The sequence below is a fragment of the Panthera tigris genome, chromosome C1 (assembly GCF_018350195.1).
Source record: "Panthera tigris isolate Pti1 chromosome C1, P.tigris_Pti1_mat1.1, whole genome shotgun sequence".
In the NCBI taxonomy this organism is placed as follows: domain Eukaryota; kingdom Metazoa; phylum Chordata; class Mammalia; order Carnivora; family Felidae; genus Panthera; species Panthera tigris.
In genome coordinates this window covers 186146031-186172113 of record NC_056667.1, presented here as the reverse complement: position 1 = coordinate 186172113, position 26083 = coordinate 186146031, and the positions used below count along the sequence as shown (strand labels likewise).

The following is a 26083-nucleotide window of genomic DNA, read 5'->3' as shown; positions in this document are numbered from 1 at the left end:
TCAAAAAAAATCCCACAAATGAAATTCCAAGGTAAATTAGCATATCGCTGTCAAAAACAACTAAATATGCAGGGGAAAAAGATACCATATGCAAGAACCAAAAGAAAAAACAATAGAAATAGACTTAAGGATCTTTGCTCTGGATATGTAAAAGCTTAGAGAGAAAATAATAAAGCTACTAAAAGGCATTAAAGACAAACCAAACAGGTGAAGAAATACACCATGTTTAAAAATTGGAAAGCAATATTACAAGGGTGTTAATTTTTCTCAGAGAGTTCTATAATTTCAATGCAATTCCAGTGAAAATCCCACTAGGGTTTTTCATGAAACTTGAAACACTAATCTAAAATATATATGAAAAATCAAAGGGGAAAATAGCTAAGACTCCCCTGAGGAAGACGAAATAGGTGGGGACACTTGTCTTACCAGATATCAAATATTATAAAGCTATAGAAATTAATACAGTGGCACATTGGTCCTAAGACAGAGACACCAACCCCTGACCCCAGTGGAACAGAAAAGAGAGCCCAGACATAGACCTCTGTGTTCATGGAAACTTGATATATGAGAGATTGGCTATGGCAGATCACAGAAGAAAATGGGTGAGACAACTGGTTGGCACAGACAAAAGTCAATTTCCAATATATTAAAGATTTAAAATGAAAGGACAAACTTTACAACTTATAAATTTATTTTTTTAAGTTTATTTTGAGAGAGAGAAAGAGAGAGTGCACACGGTGCAGAGAGACAGAGAGAGAGAATTGCAAGCAGGCTCTGCAGCGTCAGCATGGAGCCTGACATGGGGCTCAAACTCACGAACTATAAGATAATGACCTGAGCTGAAACCAAGAGTTGCATGCTTAACCGATTGAGCCACCCAGGTGCCCCAGCAACTTTTTAAAGAATGTATTAGAAAATATCATTCTGACCTCAAGGAGAGAAGGATTTTTTTTTTAAAAACAAGAAACAAAAGGGCTAACCAAAAATAGAAGACTGATAAGGTCAACAATATTAAAATTAAGAACTTTTATTCAAAAAGACAACCTAAGGGTATGAAAACATAAGCCACGAACTGGGGAGACTTCTTGCAACATCCCTGATAAAAGATTAATATTCAGAATAGAAGAACACCTATAAATCAAGAAAGAAAGAAAGAAAGAAAGAAAGAAAGAAAGAAAGAAAGAAAGAAAGAGACAGAGGAAGAAAGAAGGAAAGAAAAGAAAAGGAGAAAGGAAGGAAGAAAGGGAGGGAAGAACAGAGTGGGACAGAGACAGAGAGACCAAAAGAAAATAAGCAAAAGTCACAAGTAAGTATTTCATAAACGAGAAATACAAATGGCAAATAATCCATGAAAAGGTGTCCAACCTCATTAGTAATTAGGAAAATGCAAATTTAGATCACAACATACCATACTGCCTGCTTGATTATAAAGTTGGTGCAGATGTGGATAAGGGGCTATAATACACTGCTCGAATGTAAATTGTTAGAACTACTTTGGAAAATAATTCAGCACTATTTCCAGGAGTTGAACATTCATATACCCTATGACATAGGAAATCTACTAAGTAAGTACTCTAGAGAAATCCTTAAATATAAGTACCAAGTATATTCATAACAGCAAAAGCAAACAAAACACAGAAAAACAAACTAAATAATTGAAATGTTCATCAATAGGGAATAAGGCATAGCTACATAGATCAACATGTATGAATCTTAGAAACATCTTGAGTGGAAAAAAGCAAGCACAGAAGGCTAAAAACAATATAATACTGGGGGGCTTTGCACTGACAGTGTGAAGCCTGCTTGGGATTCTCTGTCTCCACCCCCAACCCCCACCCCCCGCCGCTCTCTCACTTGCACATGCACGCTCTCTCTCAAAAATAAATAAACATTTAAAAAAACCCAATATAATACAATTTTTACAAAAACTCAAACGCAGGTAAAGTAAAACAATATCTTTAGGACATTATCAAAAATGCAAATATTATTTTTGAAAGGGGTAAGGGAATGGTGACAAGAAAAAAATTCAAGTTAGGAGCCCATCTGGTGGAGGGACAGGTTGATGGGAGAGGGGCACAGGTAAATGTGGCAGTATGTTCTAGTTGTTACATTGGGAGTGGATGCACAAAACTCACTTTATTATGCTTCTTAATCTACATTGGGTTCCTCAGTCTTTTTTTTTTTTTTAATTTCTTTTTTTTTCAACGTTTTTTATTTATTTTTGGGACAGAGAGAGACAGAGCATGAACGGGGGAGGGGCAGAGAGAGAGGGAGACACAGAATCGGAAACAGGCTCCAGGCTTCGAGCCATCAGCCCAGAGCCCAACGCGGGGCTCGAACTCACGGACCGCGAGATCGTGACCTGGCTGAAGTCGGACGCTTAACTGACTGCGCCACCCAGGCGCCCCTGGGTTCCTCAGTCTTGACACTGTTGATATTTGGGGCTGGATAAACCTTTGTTGTGATATTTAGTAGCGTCCCAGGCCCTTCCCACTAGATGCCTATAGCACCCGCCTCCCAGCTGTGACAATAAAAACTGTCTCCAGACATTGTCAAATGTCCCTGGGGAGCAAAATTGGCCCTGGTCAAGAATCACTGATGTATATATATGATACATTTTTTGAATGTTTTAAATGTTCCATAATAAAACAAAGTTTAGAAGTGATGAGTAGAAGTTTCAGTTTGTCTGTGAAGCACAACTAGGAAGCAATCATTAAGCACTAAGAAAGCCAGAGCCTGCACAGGCCTTTGAAGTGACAGTGCAGAGCAGTGAGAGCTGACAGTTTCAGGAGGATTTTGACTAGCTGGTGATATTTCTAGAAATGGTACCAGGTATTGGGAAATCAATGACTCCAGAGACACTGGAGGAATATTTCTGCAACCTTTCTCAATTCTTTTGGAAATCCAAAAGCTTAGTTTAGCCTTTTTAGAATACTGTTTAATTAAAAAAAATTTTTTTTTACATTTATTTATTTTTGAGAGACAGAGACAGAGCACAAGTGAGGGAGGGGCAGAGAGAGAATGAGACAGAATCTGAAGCAGGCTCCAGGCTCTGAGCTCTCAGCACAGAGCCCGACATGGGGCTTGAACCCAAAAACCGTGAGATCATGACCTGAGCCGAAGTTGGACGCCTAACCGACTGAGCCACCCAGATGCCCCAATACTGTTTAATTTTTAAAAAATCTATTATTGATTTTTTTTTTTAAAACAAGGCTTTTTGTTTATGGAAGACCTCCTAAGGAACTGAAGGATGTCCATACATTTTGTTAACTCTGAGGGGATGGCTATGATTGCAAAGTCACCACACATTTAACTGTGGCCCCCAGATGACCGAGATATTAGCAGAAATAAGATCTGATAACATAACACTGCTGTTGTAGGATGATGAGTGATCCCACAGTCACTATTGCACTCCATTAATCTAAGAGCCTCCCCAGTGATGTGGTTCCACTTGGAAATGCTTATCTGATTCTTATACTATAGCCCCATTTAACCCCTCATGGAAAGAGTTTATTACCTTCATTTTAAAAATGGAGAAACACAGGGGCACCTGGGTGGCTCAGTCAGTTAAGCGTCTGACTCTTAATTTCAGCTCAGGTCATGATCTCACGGTTAGTGGGTTCGAGCCCCATGTTGGGCTTTACACTGATAGCACTGAGCCTGCTTCAGATTCTCTCTCTCTCCCTCTCTCTCTGCCCCTCCCTGCTCACTCTCTCTCTCAAAAATAAATAAACATTAAAAATTGTTTTTTGATGGAGAAACACAGACACAGAGAAGATACATGAGTTTTCAAGATAACATAATCCAGAATAATTAATAGAACTGGCATGAAAATTGGGTCTGCTCAATCATGGTCTGTGTGCCTTTTTCTCTAAGCTCTGAACTGTACTTGGGCATGTGTGAGCATTAGTGTGCAGATGTGTGTATGTGTTTGTGTATCTGTGGTTGGGGAGCATGAGTGTGTGTTTCTCTGAGGACAAGGGGGAAAGACAAAAGACTGAAGAGAAGAGCTAGGAGGAGAGTTATCCAATTCAGAATATGCCTTGGGCAAGATCTCTCTGAGTCTCAATTTCTTTAACTATAAAAATTCACAGAATAATTGCAAAAGTCAAATGAGATACATATTTGAAAGCACTTTATGTTTCTGTATATAAGCATGATTGTCATTATTAACATTACTTAAAATGCAATTAAGATTATAAAGCAGTTCTAATGGGTAAAACAACTCACATTTTCTTCATTTTATTGACACTATTTCTTACCATATGTCCAGTTCAGAGGAATATTCAGTGGCTCCCAGCAAGGCATCAGGAGGGCGGTACCAGAGGGTCACAACTTCTGAAGAGTATGTCTGGCTGGGAATAGACTTTGCCCGAGCAAGACCTGGCCAAAGAGGAAAAGCACAGAACTCACTGTTCTAGGACTTCCTGGAGAGCCAGCAAGAGATGCATGCTACCAGGAGTTAATAACTGGCAGAGTAAGCAACATTAAAAAAAATAATACACAAAATCTGGGTGCTTTTAATAGTTACTCAGTTATCTTGACCCTTGCGTACATCTTCATCAAGTGAATTTCTGAAATTTTGGCCTACTTGCAGCTAGATGTGGCCTTCCTGGCAGCTAAGTATAGGGAGGTGACTAAATTCTTGCCTATATGATATAAACAGAAGTGATGTGTGAACTTCCAGACCATGCCCTTTTGGAGGAATTAAACACACCTTCTTCCCTTTTCTTCTTCCTCTAGGCTATAATGAGAATGAGGTGGCAGCCATCTTTAAATATGTAGTTGGGGCAATACCTTAAGGATGGTGGGGCCACATGACAGAAGGAACATGGGTCAAGACACCATGGAGCCACCATACAAGCTCTGACTACTTAGGTCAGACTGTTATGTGAGAGAAAGTTAAGCTTCTAGCATGTTTACACCTCTGTAATTTGGGGTCTCTGTAACAGCAACAGAACTCAGTTCACAACTAATAAGGTTGCCCTCCATTTTGTAGTCCAGGAATCCCCAGTTTAGTACATACAAGGTGGGGACTGCTAATCCAAACTAATTAATTTGGTAAGGCCTTGAACACATCACTCTCAAGTTCTCTGGAATATAAGAGTACTTTTGTTGGTCAGCTACTTATCTCACAGAATCACATGATGTGCAGCTGGGAAAAAAACCTCAGTAGATGAGTTCTCTGTTGTGGGAATTCATAAATGAGTATCTGCCAAATGCTTATATGCTCAGATGAAAACTAATATGTCAGAATTAAGTACTATAGCTATAGTGCAACCATCTGATATCCGCCAAACAGAGAAGAGTGGTTCCTCAGCTCTAGTTTTTTTAACAAATATTTATGAAGCACCTACTGTGGTGTCAGGCCTTAGGGATATGATGATGAGCAAAATGGACTCAGGTTGTCTTCATGATGCTTACAGTCTAGCAGAGTAGACAAAATCATTACACAAATATATGTGTATATATTGTTATAAACTGTGATAAGTACTAAAATGGAACCCCAGGTACTAAAATGGAACTAAAATGATACCCCAGGGAAATCTGTTGTCACCTTGATAGGAATAAAAACCTCAGGTACTCATGCAACACAGCTCTATAGATAGGTGACCAGAACAAGTGCCCTGAAGCCTGTACTGCGACAGGAGTCCATCCTATAATCTGGGGTTTACCTCTTTATCCTGTCATCATGGGATAACCTTGATCTATTCTGAATTTTTATATCCATTCAGATGTAGGAAAACGTACTAGGTACAGTTCTTTCTACAAATGTCTCCCTATAAAAAATGGCAATGGGGCAGTAGAGGTACCCAAGTTTTAGGATCTGATTAGACTGGGACTTGATGGAATCCTAAGAAGCTACCAAGCTTGCCCTGTTTCTTGCCTCACACTTCCTATATGGTAGTTTGACATCCTCACAAAGCACCACGTTCCATGGGCCTCCGATTTTCAAAGGCCAGGCCTAGTCAGTGCTTTAAACACATGCACACAAAAGCATCATTGTTCATAGCCCAGAAAGACACTTGAGGGGAGACTTACCAAAATCAGCCAGTTTGAGCTCTCCCAGGTGACTGATGAGTAAGTTCTGAGGTTTCAGGTCCCTGTGAAGAACGTGTTGGTGGTGGATGTATGCCAGGCCCCGCAAAAGTTGAAACATGAAAAGCTGGAAGGAATGAACACCTTATCTAAGGAGATTTGAGCCACTATGTGTTGATTTCTCCTCTAAATCAAAAACAGTCATCTGAAAGAATATAGTAAAAGTGTTTCTTGAGAGGGAAAAAAAAAAGATTTTACATTCAGAAAGGGGAAAAAAAAGACAAGGAAAGTCAAATAAGTAGACCATGTCCTAAACAAAGGGATTCTGCCTTTTCCTGACATCTCATTTCTTTGATACTGGAGGAATTACCCTTCCTTAAAAATCTAAAGGGAAACTTTGAAGTTTCCTTCGGAACTAGTTATTGATTTAGATGTGAAAGATTTAATTTTTTTTCCCACCGATGAACTTGGCATATAAGATCAAAGTTGACCTGGAAATGATATTCTAAGGTTTACAACTGCTTAAGTTTTCCAGGCTCTCTGATATGAAGCCCTTTTAAAAACATAACACAAGGAGATCAGACTAGGAAATATATCTTTAGATGGAATTAGGAAATAAAGGAACCATTACCTTTTAAACCTATTTTTAAGTCTGAAGTTCAAAGCTGAAAACAAGCTATATTGCAGCCATTTGACTAAAAGGAAGAAAGAGCAAAAACAGGGAAAAAACAAAAACAAAAAAACAATAGACCAAAAAAGAAAAGAAAAGAAAGAGATTAAGGAATAAATAGTTAAAGAAATAAGAGGGAAAAATACATTCTGGGCCCAAATTTTTAAATGTTGCATGTGGTTATAAGGCATAGAAACCAAAGACATTATTAGGTTCCCACCAATGTAGACGCTTAAGGAAAAACAGAATGCTTAGGATTCCAATGTCTTTTGCTCTTTTCCAGTGCCACTGGCAATTGAGAATCGAAACACCAACATTAGTGTTTACAAAGACCTATGCCAACCGAGGACATGTTCTGGCAGTTTAGAAAAGAAAAGCCCAGCCCCAGCATTCCTGGAGACAGAGGCACAATAGCAGATGCAGAGCTGTGCAGGTAAATCCATCACACTTTTTGCATCACATCCTGGAAACTGGGAACTTCAGAGATGCTGGCACGTTTACTGGCCTAGCAATGACTAGGAGACATTGGAGGCAAGCAGAGGGGTAGCTCGATCTGACCAAAGAGGCCTGGGGGGTTTGCCCACCATGGCACCGCTGTGTCTGTGTAGTTTTATGCAGGTCCTACATCAGGCTCATGAGCCATTTAAGAATGTTAAAAATTTCCTGACACTCCTATGTTCACTGGTTCTATGAGTTTTCCTAGTGCTTTTCAATGTGAAAATACTGAGGAAAGTGGGAGCAACAGACAATTGGGGGAGAGAGACAGAAGGGAGGAAGGGGAAAACAACATTTATTGTACGCCTAGCACCTTTCATAATCCTCAAAGTAATCCATGAGGGAGATAACGCTTGTCCTTGATTTACAGATAAGAAAAATAGGGCTCAAAGATACTTTAAAAACATGTCTAGAAACTGTCAGGGCCAAAACTCAAACTCAGACCAGCCTAACTCCACTACACCATTCTGAGAAACTGGCGAAAAGAAAATTAAAACTTGACAGGGAAAGGAAGAGGGAGCTGGCTGAGTCAGAGACAGAATTTCTTAGTGGGCCAGCCTGAAACGCCTTTCATGTTGGAGTACAGACTGCTCTCACTAATTAGTCACACCCGCCCTCACCTTCTTGCTCTTCAATCCCTTTCCTCCCGGGCTCCACATGAATGTCCACAAGCATTTGTAAATGGTAAAGCGCTGCAGTATTTATGTATGGTATTTTATTTTATTTATTTTTATTTTTTTAACATTTTATTTATTTTTGAGAGAGAGAGAGAGAGAGAGTGTGTGTGAGCCGAGAAGGGGCAGAGAGAGAGGGAGACACAGAATCCGAAGCAGGCTCCAGGCTCCAAGCTGCCAGCACAGAGCCTGACATGGGGTTCCAACTTATGAACTGTGAGATCATGACCTGAGCCGAAGTCAGGCGCCCAACTGACTGAGCCACTCAGGCGCCCCACACATATGGTATTTTAGAGCCACACTTCTCAAAACTGCAGTCTGCCCTGACTAACCTCACCAACTCACTCACTCTTGAATCCTTTGCAACCTGGATTCTTCCTTCACACCACCAAAGCACCATTAACAGAACTCAATCCCTTGGTGTTTTCTCAGTCAACACCAAGCCAGATCTCGGGTGATTCTTTCCAGAGAGACTTCCCATACCCCAGGGGTTCGTCCTGTTTCCAACACAGTGAGGCTCTTGGGGACAAGATAATTTCATTGGGCTTGTGCCACCTGGGCCAGAGTGAGCATTTTCACTGCTGCCCTGGCTATGGAGAACTCATCCCTACTCCCACTTGTTTTGATGGGAAAACTTTTTCCTTTGTGCTTCCACATACCCCTAATAAACCCCTCTATTTATTAGTGTATCCCTCACAAATCCACAAAATAGTCAAGTATGGTTTTCAAATGTATTCCTGGTATTAGTGACACTCTCAACCATGCCTTCCCTGAAATTGTCTTTTCCTTTGATTTCCATGAGAGTGTATTTTTCTGGATCCTCTACATTCCTAAAAGCTTCTTTTCTTTTGTCTCTTGCTGTTCTGTTCCTCTTTCAACCCCTAAAGGCAAAAGTTCTATAATCAGTTCTTTTATCTTTGTGTATTTGCTCTTTGGGTTATCTACTCTCTTGTCTTTACAAACTACATGTTCCAATTGCCCTCAAGTCTACATCTCCAGCGTCTATCTTCCTCTTGGGCACCAATCTCCCCTCCAATTGTTTGCTGCTCATTTTCCTTTGGATTTCTACCTCAACTAGAAGCTCACTATGTCTAAAACAGGAATTCTCCTCCTCCTCCTCTTCAATCAACTTCTATTTCTGTTAATAGAGCTATAATTCTTCTGGTCAATCAAGGAGATTATGTTAGAAACCCAGAGGCTAAGGCCTTTACCCTAGACTTCCTGAATCAGATGCCCAGGTCATTCATCTGCTCATTGAAGTTTGAGAAGCACTGGGCCAGCCCACATCAATGAACTCCTAATGAAATCCCCTACTCTTTAATCCATCCCACAGACCACAGTTACATAAATTTCCTTCTGATCATGTTATTCTCTCTCAATGCAAACCCCTTGAATGACTCTACTGTCTAAGAAATATAGTCCACATCTTAGAAAATAAGGTTCTCAACCACCTACCGAATCTATTTTTCCAGACTTACATATCCTCATTTTACTAATATGTTCTCTATTTCGGGCCAATAGGACCAGAGATGCAGTACTCTGGAAAAGAATCTTAACCAAGAATCATTTTTAGCAATGGCAAAAACTGGTTCTATAACTTCAGGCAAAATATTTGTCTTATCAAACCTTGGATTCCAATTCTGCAAATTAAGAAAGTTAGAGCAGCCCAGAGTTTTTAAGGCTTTTTTTTCCTGCTGCAACTTACCATAAGAAATACATGTGTATCCAGTACTTGCATTCATATATAGATATAAGCGCGGTTTCAAGGGGCACAAAAGTTGCACAAAATAATACGTATTCTTACTAGGTGTAACATACCCTAATATTTTCTATTCTTTTCTCATCTATTCTATTTCATTTTTTAAAATGCTGGTTGCTGATTGCCAAATTGATTTCATAACCCGCTAATGGGTCAAAACACAAAGACTGAAAAGTAATGTAGTTCATTTAACCCTAACAGTCCATGGCTCTGGGATCCTCTTTCCTGAACACATCCTCTACTTCTCTGTTCTGTATCTTTGCTGAAAACATTCCTTCCGTCTGTGACATCTTCCCCTATTACAGACTCTTGAAATGCAATGTATCTTTTAATGTCTGCCTTAATAAAAGCTCTTAAAATGAGAAGATATCTTTTATTTTTTTTGTACATCTACATGAGGCCTTATTTCTCACTCGGTATTATTCACAAATGTCCTGTAACAGTATTGGTGCATATTTCTTATCTCTTGTTTTTGGTTGTAAGGCCCCTGAGGGCAGGACTCATGTCTTCTTCATGGCTTCTTATCCTTCTAATCATTTAGCACAGTGCCTGGTATGAGAGTCACTCAAGCCTGAAAATATTCTATCTTTCTCACAGTTATTCTTTCTCTAAGCCTTCCTCTATCTAATCAACATCTCTAGTTCCTTGGCTCTTCTGTTCTGTCCCTAGCTATCAGCAACCTGCCTATCTTCACTTCCTTCCCTCAGATTAGGCTCCTTTTAGAAGTCTCTGACCATCACTGTAACCTCTCTCTTGACAGTCTCCTCAACTCTCTTGCCCAACTGTCTTTTTCTTTCATATGTCTGGCAAAACCCCAACTCTGAATCACTCTAACAGTCTACTTTTTATATTCCTCTATTTGAATTGCTAAGCGCTGCCATTAAAAAGGAAATCCCATGATCATGAAGATAATTTAATGGTTTTCATTCTCACCGGCTATCTTAAAATGTTTTCACTCTCCTCAACCCCTTGTCCTCAAATCTTCTTTTCCCCTTTGCTTGTAGGACTGGATGGGTCCCCTTACTATGAATTCTCATAGCGTTTCTAGTTAACATGGCCATCGCCCTTATCACTTTGCTTCTTATTGCCTATTTAAGTCCATATATCTTACTGGGTTTTAAGCTTATTGAAAGTAAGAAACACAACTTATTCATTATTGGAACCTCAAAACTTAATATAATATGAAGTACTCAATCATTCTTGAATGAATGAAGGAAAGAAGGAATATAAATATTAGTTAAATGAATGAATATGAATACATCATATACAAATTTCATATATGTTATATCAAGGACCAATTAATTAATTAATTAATGCCAATAAAAACCTTAGGGCATGAAAAGTATGAAATAAAAATGGTTTCTAAAATTCATAACAGACATAGAATTACAGCTAGTTGAGAGTTTATTATTATTTCTATTCCAATGACTAGAAAATGGAATTTGGTCCCATTTATAATAGGATCTGATATAAGAGGCAAACAGATAACTAAATTAGACCTAACAAAGGTAATTTGTTTGCTGATTCTATTGGGAAAATATAAGTACAACACTATCACAGACCACAGTAGTCTGCCACGAATAAGGTATTTATTTTATAATGTCTTAGCTTCACTTCTTTCCTTTTAATGCAATTCTTTTTCATTGGTGTATATTTTTAAAGACACATTTGCATGATGGCAATGACTAACAAGGTTAAGCTGCCTGGAAAATGGCTAGACATTGCTCTATATCTTGAGGGGCAACTCTTGAAAAAAACTTTTCTCTAGAATATCAATGATAGGCATCTTCTTACTTAGTATCACGAGACTTTGCTTTGTGATGACAGTCTGTTTCAAAATTCTTCTCCTGAATCCTGACCCTCAAAGTACTCACCCTGACATTGTGAGGATGAAGCCCTCCTGGGTGCTGAGACATGTACTGGGCCAGGTCTGTGTGCTACACAAAATGGTGGAGAGAGTAACATTAGTGGAGCTTGAACAGTGTCCTAAAGTAGACCATAGATTGGCGGTCAGAGGTATTATAAAGTTCAGAATTTTTGAGACTAAAGTACAAAAGATACATAACCAGGTTTCCTGAGACCTCACTATTAAGGTCAAACACAGGGTGTCTTTCTAAATGGCTTCTTACAAGGAAGCTTGTTTCTCATCACAAAAAGATGCTCATTTTAAATGACTGCCACTGAAGGCAGTGGAGCGGGCATTTCTCACTCTCCTTGGAGGCAAGTCAAGTATACATGCCCTATGATTTATTTCAGCTAATATCTGAATGTTTTTCCTTTCAAAAATATGAAAATGAGTTATTTTTAGTAAACTTGTATACAATTTTTAAAGACCTTGTGATTCATGTCTTTATTGTCAATGAAAAAATGTTGGATTCTGCTCAGATGGTAATTAAAAATAGATAAAAAATAAGTACAAAAGTTTTATTGAGGAGGCAAGCTCAAAGTGCTTATTTTTTATTGTTGGTAAGGGGGGGAAAGACAACAAATACAGTGGGTAAAGAAGCAGGACTAAAGGAGGAGTGTAAGAACAATAAGCTCTGGCAATCATAATAATGAAAATTTCCATGACACTTTCCACATTGTAATGAAAGTTTTATCATGCCATAAAATATTAACAGATTCATTGTACAAGCACCAGGCTTTTCCCTCATGCTTTATAGAATGCTGGGGCAACTCACCATGTATTCAAAAACAAATGTCAGTGTCTCTTTGGTATGGATTATGTCGTGCAGGAGCACAATATTGGCATGTTTCAAACCCTTCAGGAGAGAAGCTAGAAAAAATTAAACAAAATATTAATTCAATCATTGATAATGAAAGTACTGCTTTAAAGATGTCAAGCAGTATTTATTTTTTAAACATTTCAAATCAATCATTCTGATTTTTTTATTGCTGGGAAAAAATTCTCATGAAATAATATTAAAAATTACAAAGGACCTTCATCATTTGTCAAATGGCAAGCCACTGCATTTACATAACTTATTTTTCTTACAGGCTAGAGCAGTTGCAAAAAACTATGTTTCCATTTATCTAATCAATTTCATCAAAGCACTCAGAGCACTTTGCAAATGCTTCCCTCTGGGAATCTTATCTCTGCTTCAGAGTTACAGGAGAGGAGGCCTGGAGAGATAAAGGCCATTGGAGGAGCAGGAAATGGAGTATTCTGCCTTCTAGAGTAGGACTTTGCAACATGTGACCATTCTCCAAAATTCAAAGTGTCACAGAGGGTCAGCAGAGCCCGTGGATGTGATTAGTGGAAGGCAGGGATAAGGGTATGGGATGAACATAATAGAGTGGAGAGGATTTCTTAAAGGCAGAATTGCCAACCTCTGTGGAAAGGAGAAAATGCAAACTTGAAAAGAGGACAGAACCAATCTTGGGGAGCCCAGGGGAGTGGGAGTGGTGAAGTTTGAGGACTGTCTCTTGCATCTTTAATAACAAATTATTATTAGGTCACTAAAGGCAATCATTTTTTTTTTAATTTTTATTTATTTTTGAGACAGAGAGAGATGAAGCATGAACGGGGGAGGGTCAGAGAGAGGGAGACACAGAATCTGAAACAGGCTCCAGGCTCGGAGCTGTCAGCACAGAGCCCGACGCGGGGCACGGACCGCGAGATCATGACCTGAGCCGACGTCGGCTGCTTAACTGACTGAGCCACCCAGGCGCCCCACTAAAGGCAATCTTAAAAGGGAGAAGTCAGCACAAAAGGCCAGTGAGTGGCTGGGAAGGAGTCTGAAAAGCTCTCTTTGGGAGCTTCAGGGATATGAACCCCCCCGAGCTTCACAAGGGTGGAGACCAGAAAAGGCATGATAGGGAGATGAGTCTCAGTTCAGGACATCCCTGCATGAATAAATAGTGTCCTTAAGACTTACAGGAAAGGAAAAGTGAAGTATAAAAATTCAAATCAATGTTCTGCAGGGTATGCTTGTATGTCATGAATCTCCTTCACCAACTCTTCCCCAGAATTCCATAAGATTAAAACCAAACCCAAACACTACCTTCAAATTTTGGAACAAATTACTCCTCTCAGGAATCTTTCCTGTTGTAATGATCCTCTGCTATTTTGCCCTTCTGATAGCCATTTTCTTTTCTAGTGGGAATACCTCCACTTTCCTCTGGGGAAAAATCCCTTTGCCCACTCAGTCCATGCTTTTCCGGTGGTGACTTTTCCGGTGGCTTTTCCATGCTGACCCCATGGCTACCCACGACTGGGCGTGTCCCCCAGGCCTGACCAGAGGACAGTACCCTCTAGCCACAGTGATTGCTTCAGAGACAGGCACAAAACCCTACTTTGCTGGTGCCATCCAGAAAGAAGTGCTTTCTTTTCCACTGTGAGAAGAAGGCTGAGCTTGTAGGATTTCACCAGGAGCTTCTCTGGCCAGATTACCAACACCTGGTGAGAGCATGTCTGGGAATAAAACTAAGGCAGAGAAAAACAGTGTTGGGGATGGAGAGGCATGGATTCCTGGTGATGTCATCTACACCCTGCTAGCGCATAGTTATCAGAACTATTAGCTGGTGACTTTCCTTCTTAACATCAGTTTGAGCTGGGAACCTTTAATCACCAAAGGAGCCCTATTATATCTGCTAATCTTACTTTGCTCTAATGACTAATACTCTAACTTTACTTTTTGCCCCCCGAGTCTTTATGAGCTAAATTTATTATTTCATTTTTACAAACACATTGCTTTGTAAATGTAGTAAACAGTTTCACAGGCATTTGTTTGATGTCCCTACCCCCACCCAGCCTGAAGGCTACATGGGAATGGAGGGAGTGACTTTTCCTCTCTTTTGGATGCAGCTGCACCACCTAGTACAACACTCAGCCAAGAGTAAGCACTTAATTTGTCAGATATATTTATTGAATGTCTTAACAGGGAACTGACTGTGGAGCCAGAGGCCTTAATGTGAATCCTGGCCTCATCACTTTTATCTGAGTGAGCTCAGGAGAGTATCACACTCTTTATGAAAAAAAGATAATGCCTTTTCTGACTTGACTTCACAGGGTTGACATGAGGATGGAATCAGATGTTATGTGTGGAACCCTTGGAAAATATAAACCATCACATGGTTGCAAATTAGAATTAATATCCCAGCCATCAGTTTCTTCTGCCCTCCCTTTTACCTTGAATTCCACTAAACTCCCACTCCAAGATTAGTATCCTTAACTTTTGTTTATGTTCTATTTCTGCTAGAGTTTTCAGCACCTTCCATATTTATAACAGTGACTTCTTACCATCAATTGAGAATGCTGTATTTTGTGTAATTTTTATTTATGAATTATGTTAATTTTCTCTTCCTGCACACACATGTATACACACACATGCATTACAAAGCATGAACCAAAACTAGATTTTAAGGGAAATGGGTAAAGCTGAAATTGTTAAGATATTTTAATTTTATTTTTAATACAATTTTATTCTTACTTAAATTTGATCTTGCTAAAACTTGTGATGCTTATTTTTAAAATCATGGTGGTAATGGTGTGCCTGGGTGGCTCAATCAGTTAAGCGTCTGACTTCGGCTCAGGTCATGATCTCACAGCTTGTGGGTTCGAGTCTCAAGTGAGGCTCTGTGCTGACAGCTCAGAGCCTGGAACCTGCTTCGGATTCTGTGTCTCCCTCTCTCTCTCTGCCCCTCCCCCACTCACACTCTGTCTCTCTCTCTCTCTCTCAAAAAGTAAATAAACATTAAAAAATTTTTTTAAATAAAAAAATAAAATCATGGTGGTGTGTTTTCTTAATCATGATGGCTTAATACTATCAAGGAACAGTATCTACTTAGGATGAGGCTCACTGCTAACAATGGTGTGGTTATAAAATCTTTATTTTATATAGTTTTCTTGATAATTTCTGCTTTATAAGAGTAGGAAAAGTGTCAGTTTGACCACTTCTCTGTTGTTCACTTATATTTATATTATTAGTCTTATCTTCAATTCACAATTTCTTTGCAGAAATACTTTTAAACTCCTCTCAACTCTTTTTCTCATACCCTGATCCAATTCAGCAAATCTGTTGGCTATACCTTCATAACATGTCCAGAATCCCTCCCTTCTTGCCATCGCCTCTGCTATCATCCCAGGCCAAGCTACCATCATATCTTGGCTGAATTAGTGCAAACACCTTCTAGCTAGTCTCTTGCTGCATCCTCTCTCCCTTCCTGTAGTCTGTCATGCACAGAACAGCCAGCTACTGTGATCCTTCTTAGATTGAAGTCAAGGCATGTCTCTGCTCCAGTGGTCTCTCATCTCACTCAGAATAAGATACAAAAGACTTACAATGGCCTGTCCAGCCATTACCTCCTTGCCCTCATATTCCTATTCTTGCTCACTTGGCTCTAACACATTTGCCTCCTAACTGTTCCTTGGACACTTCCAAACACATTTCCTCCCTGGGTCTTACAATTTTCCTTGTCTCTGCCTATAATCCTCTTATCCCATTGCCTGTGCATTTCTTCCCTTGCTTCCTTCAGGTCTCCACTCAAACCATACACACAAAGTCTAGGCTTCCATGACCCTTCTCCATGAAATAGCAGCCTCCCCACCCCAGACCTACCCTAGTGATCCTCTGTCCCTTTGCCCTGCTTTTTCTCTTCTCCACAGCACCTACTGCTTATTAAACCAAACATACTACTATTTTCTTTCTTTCTTTCTCTTTCTTTCTTTCTTTCTTTCTTTCTTTCTTTCTTTCCTTTCCTTTCTTTCTTTCTGTGGGGGAGAGGGGGAGAGAGAGAGAGAGAGAGAGAGAGAGAGAGAAAGAGAAGCCCAAGCAGGCTCCATGCTTAGCAAGAAGCCCAACTCGGGGCTCCATCCCATGATCCTGGTATCATGACCTTAGCTAAAATCAAGAGTGGGATGCTCAGTTGACTGAGTCACCCAGGTGCCCCTCTATTTTTATTTTCTATTCACCCTTAAGAATGTATTTTTATTTTCTATTCACCCTGTAAGAATGTCCCCATTGAAAGTAGGGACTTCTGTCTTTTATGCTTATTGCTATATCTCTAGTGTCTAGAACAATCTTTGGTCTATTACAAACATCAAATCAATATTTACTATTGAATTAGTGTCACTAATTACCTAATGTCATTTCTATATCTATAATTGGTTGGCATAGGGTGTTTCTGTGAAATGCTCTCATTCCTTGTTTCTCTTCATTGTCTTCCTCATTAGATTATAAATGTTTGAGTGTTATTGCCATGTCTACTACAGCTTTTTTAACACCCCCGAACTACTGAAATACTTCTTTGGAAACTGTGGCTTTTGGTGAGTAATAATAGGCAATTTACGTGACACAGTAGATGATGTTTAAAGAATTTATCTCATGGTATTGTTTGGCCCATCTACCAAAGGGATCTAAAATGCTTACAGCTTCAGATGTGTGGGTCTCAAACCCAAGAAGAAAAGGTCTTTCTTCTAACTCCAAGCCTGCCTCATAAACTTCAGAGCAGGATATGGTGTGTTGTGCAGACTCACAAGCTGAGGGATACAAAAGCCACCTGAGAAGGGGAAAGATCCTTAAATCAGAGCATCCTGGTTCCTGTTAAAATTATTGTTTTTATAATTCACACATTCTAAGTATACCTATCTCTGTGTTTCTTCAAAGAAAAGACACACAGATAAATTGGGGAGGCTTTAAAGCTCCAGAAAAGTGGAATCACAATGGAATTTCTTTGAGTCCTTTCAAAATACTTCCATGGTGATGATGATGATGATACTTCATTGAGCATTTACTACATGCCAGGCATTGTTGTAAGCATTCTGCATATATTAACTTGGTATGAGAACACTCAGAAAGCCAAAGAGAAAACCTGAAGAAAACAACAGAATCCCAAAGATCAGGAACAAATGAGCCATAACTGAACATTATTCAGCTCATTTACAAAATGCAAAGTATTTCTTTCTTTATTTTAAATGTCCAAAAGTAGATGACCAACTGGTTGAACATTAAATGGCATTTAGTTTGATTCTCATATATGTAAGATATTTAATAATTTTAAAAAATGTTTTCATCTTGCAATGATATGAAAATATTTATTTTCTTGGTTTTGTTGATTTTATTGGGGGTTGTGGCTTAGTGAAGGTGTAGGAAAATTGATGCTTTCCAAGTGCAATGGGTCATGATGTTTTGATTTTACTCTGCTGTGTTCTGTTTTAGTTTGTGTAAAAGACGACGATGACAAGGAAAAACAAGGCTGGCCCTCAAAGTGCTAGGGCACATATATATGTAGTGAATAGCTGGCTGTGAGCTTTTGAAGGCATGGATTGTCCCTGTCCCTGTTTGTCTATCTCCTGCACCTAGCATAGGCCTGGCATGTGGTGCTCAATATGTGCTTGCAAATTAATGAAGACCAAACTGTTGTAATTGAGTTTATGTAGCAGTCAATAATGGAGCCAATTTCCATCCTCAACCTCCACTGAGTATTGAATTAAAAAGAGTTTGTGGTTCCTGATGTTACATTTTTTCTGGCCTGGGTGTCACAAATCCAGTCAATGAGTTGAGTTGTTCATTTCAAGAAAAGAAATCTAGATAAATTTAAATAAATGTTAAGACAAATGTTAGATACTTATCTAATTTCTTTGGAATTGTAATCCAATCACATATCATCATCCTGACAATGTTTTGTAAAAATATAACTATACACATGTAAATGTGCTATGTCTGTGCTATGATTTGATTGCATTCAATGGAGGACTTCTTGTCAACCAGGCCTCCCACAATCTATTTGTAGTAACAGGCAACTGAGGAGTTCTTACTGGTATCCTCTACCACATTGCATGACTTTGGGGAGGTTCCTTAGTCTATTTTTGGTTCAGTTTTCTTACATATGGACTGGGAATAATTACTTTATGTTTTCTTCAAGAAATTTTTTTTAAATGTTTGTTTATTTTTAAGAAAGAGAGACACAGAGCATGGGTGGGGGAGGGGCAGAGAGAGGGAGACACAGAATCCCAAGCAGGCTCCAAGCTCTGAGCTGTCAGCACAGAGCCCGATGTGTGAGTTCGAACCCACGAACTGTGAGATCATGACCTGAGCCGAAGTTGGATGCTCAACTAACTGAGCCACCCAGGTGCCCCTGTAATGTTTTCTGTTAGAGGATGATATTGAAAGATTCTCAGCTAAAACTGTTTCTAACTTAAACATTGCAATTGCTGATGCTGTAGAGTACATGATAGAATCAGAATTGACAAATTTATAATATTATTTTCTTTAAAATATTTCTTCTGCATTGTGCTTAAGGTTTATACAAAATGTATCATAAAAACAGATTTCTATTTTTATTTTTACTTTTGCTAAAGGAGAAGTGCTTGAGTTACAGATTTCTAAATTTATCATAATAAAGTAGCATTAGAATAGAATAGATTCTAATATCTAACAATTCTGATTACTAGTTCTGAGGCTCGGACAAGTTACTTCAGACTCCTTCATCTGAACAACAAAAATAACATGCTTTACACACTAGAGTTGATGTAAGTGTTTTTTAAAAAAAAGGTAATGGGGGAAAGGAGGAGAAAAGATTATGTCATATATCTAGTCTTCAAAAAAGATTAGTTATATGACTGCTTCCTAAACAAATGCTGCTAAGAGAGTGAAAGTCCTGGGTTTGAACCGAAAGTTTCCATTTTTTATTTTCCACTTAAAATAATGCACATTATTAAGACATTGATACACAGTTTCATAAAATTAGGGAATGTGTTCTTATATAAAAGCTTAAAATATTCACGTATTCAAATAAAAGTATCTTCTCCTAGTTGTAAAAATAAACATTTAAAATATAATTCCAGAGCCAATTATGGAAGATTTTTTCAAGTTGTTATAAAGGCAGCTAATCTTTTTAATTAGCAAAGGAATGAGGGTAGGGAACATGTCTATTTTGTGCACTACTATGTGTCTAGAAGCCAACAGAGTGCCTGGCCATAGTAGGTGGTCAATAAATATTTGTAGAATATTCACAGAGAGTGTACAGATTTTTGAATCAGAGAGATTTGGTTTGAAGCATGGCTATATGTTAGAATAATAGTAATATCTATCTCTAGAGATTGTTAACAAGATTGGAAGAGGTAACATATGAAAAGTATCTGGCATGTGTATTAAGATATGTTTTCCTTCGTGTTGTTCATACTTTTGCTGATTTCATAATATTACATGTTAAGATCAAATAGTATTCCAAATGGCCAGACTAATGAACCACCACATGTATTCTACTTATATATAAAGAGACCATGCATGTAGTAAAATTCTATTCAGTAAATCTTTGGCTGATATCCCATCAGAGCAGCCAAACTGTTCAGGAAAAGTAATTCCTGCTTCAAGGCTTTAAAAAAAAAAAAATCTGCATTACTTGTTCAGTTTTTCTGCATGTGGCTTTCGGTTGCCTTTTTAGCTAGTGACCCAGGGTTTTAACTAATGAACTCCAGCTGTTCTTATTTTGCCTTCCATCCCTTCTCATTTAACCTCCTGTCTCCCTGGTCTCACATCCTTAAAGTTCTTACAGGAAAAATGGGACAGTGCCAAAGTTTTCAAATGAGGCCTCATCCCTTCTTGAGGGGAGAGGGCTTCTTTAACAAGGGCTTCTAGCTTTCTCAATGATGGAAAAAGAAACATTCATTGTTGGAAAATGGATGCCTAACAACCTCCAATGTGTCAAAAATCCTCTTGTGGTTTTTAATATTATACAAGCAAAGCGTTCAGTAAGGTAAGTCCATAAAACAAACCAAGAAAGTCCACAGCTGAATACTAAATGTAATTGCAAACACCTGTGAAGGAGAGGCAATTTCTTAGTAAATATGCATTAAAAGAAACATCTACCATACAGAACAATACAGATCCAGCTTTTCTGAACCATGCTGAGAACCATCTGTTAGCAAAACTGGCAAAATTTTTCATTGTTAAGTCAAATGTCAACCTGAAAAACTTGGCTGTGGGCAAAATCTGAGCAAGGCAGTCCTGAAGTAATAGGCAAGCTCAAACGCACAAAGACAACACCATGAAAATGCGGTGAAGCTGGGCCAGAGGCTCTCCCATTATATTGGTGACCTGGGGATTTCTATTATGTTCAGAAATACTATTCAACCTATCCACACAACTCCTTCTAAATCTGATCATACTTTCATGGGGACCACTAATAAGTACATTAGTAAATGCAGCTTCCATTATATTAAACACTTAAAACCACACTTTCCTCCAGAATGCACCTGATCCTACCAGGATGAATTCCCGGCTAACCTGACGGCCATTTGGCCCCTATACTCAAATTCAAAATGACATATTTCCCAGGGGCTCTAAAAGACTTTTGAAAATGGCATCAAATTCAGTTATAAACTCATTTTGTAAATTGCTTTTTCCATGCCTGTTTGCATAACCCATCCTTCCAAGCTCAGTTCAAAATCTACTGACTCCATTAGCCACACTGAGACTAACTGGTTCTCATATTAGTTTATGTCTCTTTTTAACCTCCATTATAACACTTGTAACCTGAATCATCTGCTCTGTTAAGACTGAAAATGACAGAGAGCAAAAATCAGGGCTTTTTCTTCTCATCCTTCATAATGCCCAGCAATATGCTGGGCATATAAGTATGTGTTCCATAAAGAAGGGAAAATAGTTAACAGGGGAGAAAGTAAAAGAGAAGAGACATTTCTTTTCTTCTTCTTCTTCTTCTTCTTCTTCTTCTTCTTCTTCTTCTTCTTCTTCTGCTTCATCGTCGTCTTTTTTTTTTTTTTTCTGAAATTGATAGCTATCCTATCATCATTAGATTTTAAATGGCTCATGTAGGGGCGCCTGGGTAGCTCCATCAGTTAAGAGTCCAACCTGAGCTCATGTCATGATCTCGTGCTTTATGGCTTTGAGCCCCACGTCAGGATCAGTGCTGACAGCTCAGAGCCTGAAGCCTGCTTCGGAGTCTGTGTCTCCCTGCCCCTCCCCTGCTCATGCTCTGTCTCTCTCTGTCTCAAAAATAAATAGAAACATTAAAAAAAGAATAAATCATAAAATGATAGTATAAATATGCTCCAAAAACTATAATGAAGAATATGGTTGCAATTATTATTATTTTTTAATTTAAATTCAAGCTAGTTAACATACAGCGTAGTACTGGTTTCAGGAGTAGAATCCAGTGATTCATCACTTATATAAGTGCTCATCCCAACAAGTGCCCTCCTTAATGCCCATCACCCACTTAGCCCATCCCCCCCCTAGTGCCCCTCCAACAATCCTCAGTTTTTTTTCTGTATTTAAGAGTCTCTCATGGTTTGCCTCCCTCTCTTTTTAACTTATTTTTCCTTCCCTTCCCCTATGTTCATCTGTTGTGTTTCTTAAATTTCACATTTGAGTGAAATCATGATATTTATCTTTCTCTGACTGACTTACTTCACCTAGCATAATACACTCTAGTTCCAACCATGTTGTTGCAAATGGCAAGATTGCATTCTTTTTGAATGTTGAGTAATATTCCATTGTGTGTAGATATATATCTATATCTATATCTACACACATTCCATTGTGTATGTATATATCTACACACATACCTACCACATCCTCTTATCCACTCATCCGTTGATGGACATTTGGACTCTTTTCCATAATTTGGTTATTGTGGATGGCACTGCTATAAACTTTGGGGTGCATGTGCCCCTTCAAATCAACATTTTTGTATCCTTTGGATAAGTACCTAGTAGTATAATTGCTGGGTCATAGGATAGTTCTATTTTTAATTTTTTGAGGAACTTCCATACTATTCTCCAGTTGTGATTATAATATTACTTCTAGAAATATCAAAAGCTAGATGCTGAATGGATAGATTCAATGGATTTTTTTTTTCTTACCAAATCAAGGACCTGTAAGATAGATCTCTTGGATCTTACCTTCCCGAATAGCTGTAAATGGGACTCCTTCCTCTTCATTCATGCTAATGACTTTTAGAGCCACTAGTTGTCCATTTATCCTGGAAGAGTCGGGGGTGGGGACAGGGATGGGGAGGACACACATTTATTGAGATGCTTCATAGCAGCAGTTTATACTAAGGATAGTTTAATGAAAGTAGCTTTTCCTTCCAAATATATTCCAGCATATGAATCCACAATTTTCTAAAAATAGGCAGTTTTAAAAGTCATATGTATGTATACCAAAATATTTTTTTCCTCTTTACTCATTATAGAAACTTTGGAGAACACAGAAAGGCACTAAACCCATCCTCATAATACTTTGATGTATATTGTTCCTTTCATTTCCTTTTCTGCACTTATTTGGACCATCCTTATTTTTCATCTGAATTATTGTAGTGGCCACTTAACAGTTTCCCTACTTGTACATTTGTACTCCTACTGTCTCAATAGAGCAGCCTGGGGGATCCTTTTTAAGGGAATTTCAGAATAAATCACTTCTCTGCTCAAAACCTACCATTATTGGGGCGCCTGGGTGGCGCAGTCGGTTAAGCGTCCGACTTCAGCCAGGTCACGATCTCACGGTCTGTGAGTTCGAGCCCCGCGTCGGGCTCTGGGCTGATGGCTCGGAGCCTGGAGCCTGTTTCCGATTCTGTGTCTCCCTCTCTCTCTGCCCCTCCCCCGTTCATGCTCTGTCTCTCTCTGTCCCAAAAATAAATAAAAAACGTTGAAAAAAAAAATTAAAAAAAAAACAAACCTACCATTATTGTCACATTTCACTCTGTTAAAATTTTTTTCTTATGTATTTATTTATTTTGATAGAGAGAGAGAGAGAGAGGAGTGTGTGTGTGTGTGTGTGTGTGTGTGCGCGCGCAAGCAGGGGAGGGGCAGAGGGAAGGAGAGACAGAATCCCAAGCAGGCTCTGCACCATCAACACAGAGCCTGATGGGGGGAGGGGGAGGGGGGGGTGCTGGAACCCACAAACTGTGAGATCATGACCTGAGCCAAGATCAAAAGTTGGATGCTTAACTGACTGAGCCACCCAGGTGCCCTGGTCACATTTCAATCTGAATAAAAGCCAAATTCTTACAACTACCTTCTAGGTGCCACCTGACCTGCCCAGGCCCACCATTACCTCTTTCTCTAACCTCCTCTTGCTCTCCCCTTATTCAATGTTTTGTTCACGGATGTAAGTGAGGTGCCGGAGAACTGAGATTTTAATACATGTATAAATACGCGATTTTCAATACAGCGGGATTCATGTCATGTTATCAGTAACTTGCTTTTCTGCCATTTTTCTTTTATTCATTCTTTACAGTATAGGATGATATTTAATTAAATATTTAATAATGATATAATATTTTATCATATAAATACACTACAGTGTGTTTATGCTTGGCCGGTTCCAAATGCTTTTGAAATGTTTCTTTTGACTATTATAAAAATACAGTCACGATCATGTCTGTATCAGTCTTTTCACACAGCCCCTATTCTTTTCTTAGGGTTGAGTTGGAATTGCTAAGTCAGAGTATGCTGTGCACAAGTTTTTATTGTTTTGAATGCATGTTCCCAAATTATGCCACAGAGTGATACACCACTCACTGGTCATGAGAATGGCCATCCCAGCACTTTCTTGCCAACACTGGGCAGAGTTTTTATTTTGTTTTGTTTTTTCATTTTTTAGAACAGATTTAGATTTACAGAAAAATTGAGAAGATAGTACAGAGAGTTCTCACATACCCCACATCCAGTTTCTTCCACTGTGAATATATTAGTATGATACATTTGTTGTAATTAATGAACCAATATTGATACACTATTATTAACTAACGCTTATAGTTTATTAACTAACGCTTATGGTTACTTTGAGATCATGACCTGAGCCGAAATCAAGAGTCAGCTGCTTTATTGACTGAGCCACCCAGGTGCCTCATAATAGAACAAAATAGAAATAGTTGAAATGTCCAACATTAGAAGAACAATTTAAAAATGTGTGGTACATCAACACAACGGAATATTTTGAATTCGTGACAAAAACTCAAGTCCAGAGTCATGTAGAAAGTGGAAAATATTCATGATAAAATAAATAGAATACAAAATAGCAAGCACACCATGTTTGTAACTTTAAACCATGTGCAAGTACAAGACAAATTATGCATGTGCAATTGTTATGCTAGAGTGATGGATTATAGATCATTTTTCAAAGTTATTTGTTTACTTTGAGAGAGACAGAGCAAGCAGGAAAGGGGCAGAGAGAGAAGTAGAATCCCAAGCTGACAGCATGGAGCCTGACACTGTGAGATCATGACCTGAGCCGAAATCAAGAGTCTGCTGCTTAACTGACTGAGCCACTCAGGTGCCTCATAGATGATTTTTAAGTTTATTTTATTTTAATTTTTCAGAGAGAGAGTGAGAGAGGAGATACAGCATGAGCAGGGGAGAGGCACAGAGGGAGAGAAAGAGAACCTTAAGCAGGCTCCATGCTCAATGCAGAACCCCATGAGGGCTTAATCCCAAGACCCTTGGATCATGACCTGAGCTGGAATCAAGAGTGAGACGCTTAACCGATTGAGCCACCCAGGCACCCTGATGATTTTTAAGTTTTAAAAATTTACTTGCTGTTACATATTGCCTTTTTAAAAAATAACATTTACAAGTTTATTATGGTTTTCCAACTTGATTTCAAAATGCATTCTTTTTATCTTTTTTAAAGTAGATATGGTAGATATGGTAGATATGTAAAAATTTATGAAATCAATAAATTTATCTATCTTAGTCTTTTTGACCTTGGGACATAATCAACGTACAGAATTTGTAGGTTAAATCTGTACAATGTCTGATACGTTTACATATTGCAGTGTGATTATCAGGATTTCTTTAGTTGTTTTTTTTTTTTTTTTAGTTTATTTATTTATTTTGGGTGGGGGGAAGGGCAGAGAGAGGGGGAGAGAGAATCCCAAGCAGGCTCTGGGCTGTCAGTACACAGCCTACACGGGGCTCGACCTCCCAAACCGTGTGACAATCACCTGAGCTGAAAGAGTTGGACACTCAGTCGACTGAGCTACACAGGTGCCCCCAGGATTTCCTTAGTTTTTACCTAATGTCCTTTCTCTGTTAGCATACCACATTATATATAGTTGTCATGTCTCCTTAGGCTCCTCTTGGCTGTGATAGATTCCTAGACTTGTTGATGACCATGACAGTTTTGAGGAGTACTGGTGAAAAATTTTGTAGCATACCTCTCTATTGTAGTATTTCTGATTTTTTTTTTTTTTTTTGATGATTAGACTGGGGATATGGATTTTGAGAAGGTAAAGTGCCATTTTCATCCCATCATATTAAGGATACATGCTATTGTCAGAATTTATGACTTTATATTGGCCTTAATCACCAGGCTGAGATAGTATCTGTCAGGTTTCTTCACTGTAGTTCTTTCCCCCCCAACTCCCTGTCCACAGTGTACTTTTGGAAGAATGTCACTATGAGTTGGTCACACTTAAGGAGTGGGGATTTGTGCTTCAACTCCTTGAGGGTGGGTTATTTACATAAATTATTTGGAATTC

The 26083-nt window shown here is 38.7% G+C and overlaps 1 protein-coding gene across 1 annotated transcript in view; it reads right to left on the bottom strand.

Annotated features, from left to right (window-relative positions):
- CDK15 (cyclin dependent kinase 15) overlaps positions 1 to 26083 on the bottom strand; it is an 82895-nt gene that overhangs the window by 51233 nt on the left and 5579 nt on the right. The window contains exons 4-8 of the mRNA XM_007089985.3: positions 22503 to 22582; positions 12319 to 12413; positions 11512 to 11574; positions 6043 to 6166; positions 4263 to 4383 (exon numbers count right to left, since the gene is read on the bottom strand). Of these exons, the coding sequence (XP_007090047.1) occupies positions 4263 to 4383; positions 6043 to 6166; positions 11512 to 11574; positions 12319 to 12413; positions 22503 to 22582 (483 nt within the window). The remainder of the gene's footprint in view (positions 1 to 4262; positions 4384 to 6042; positions 6167 to 11511; positions 11575 to 12318; positions 12414 to 22502; positions 22583 to 26083) is intronic.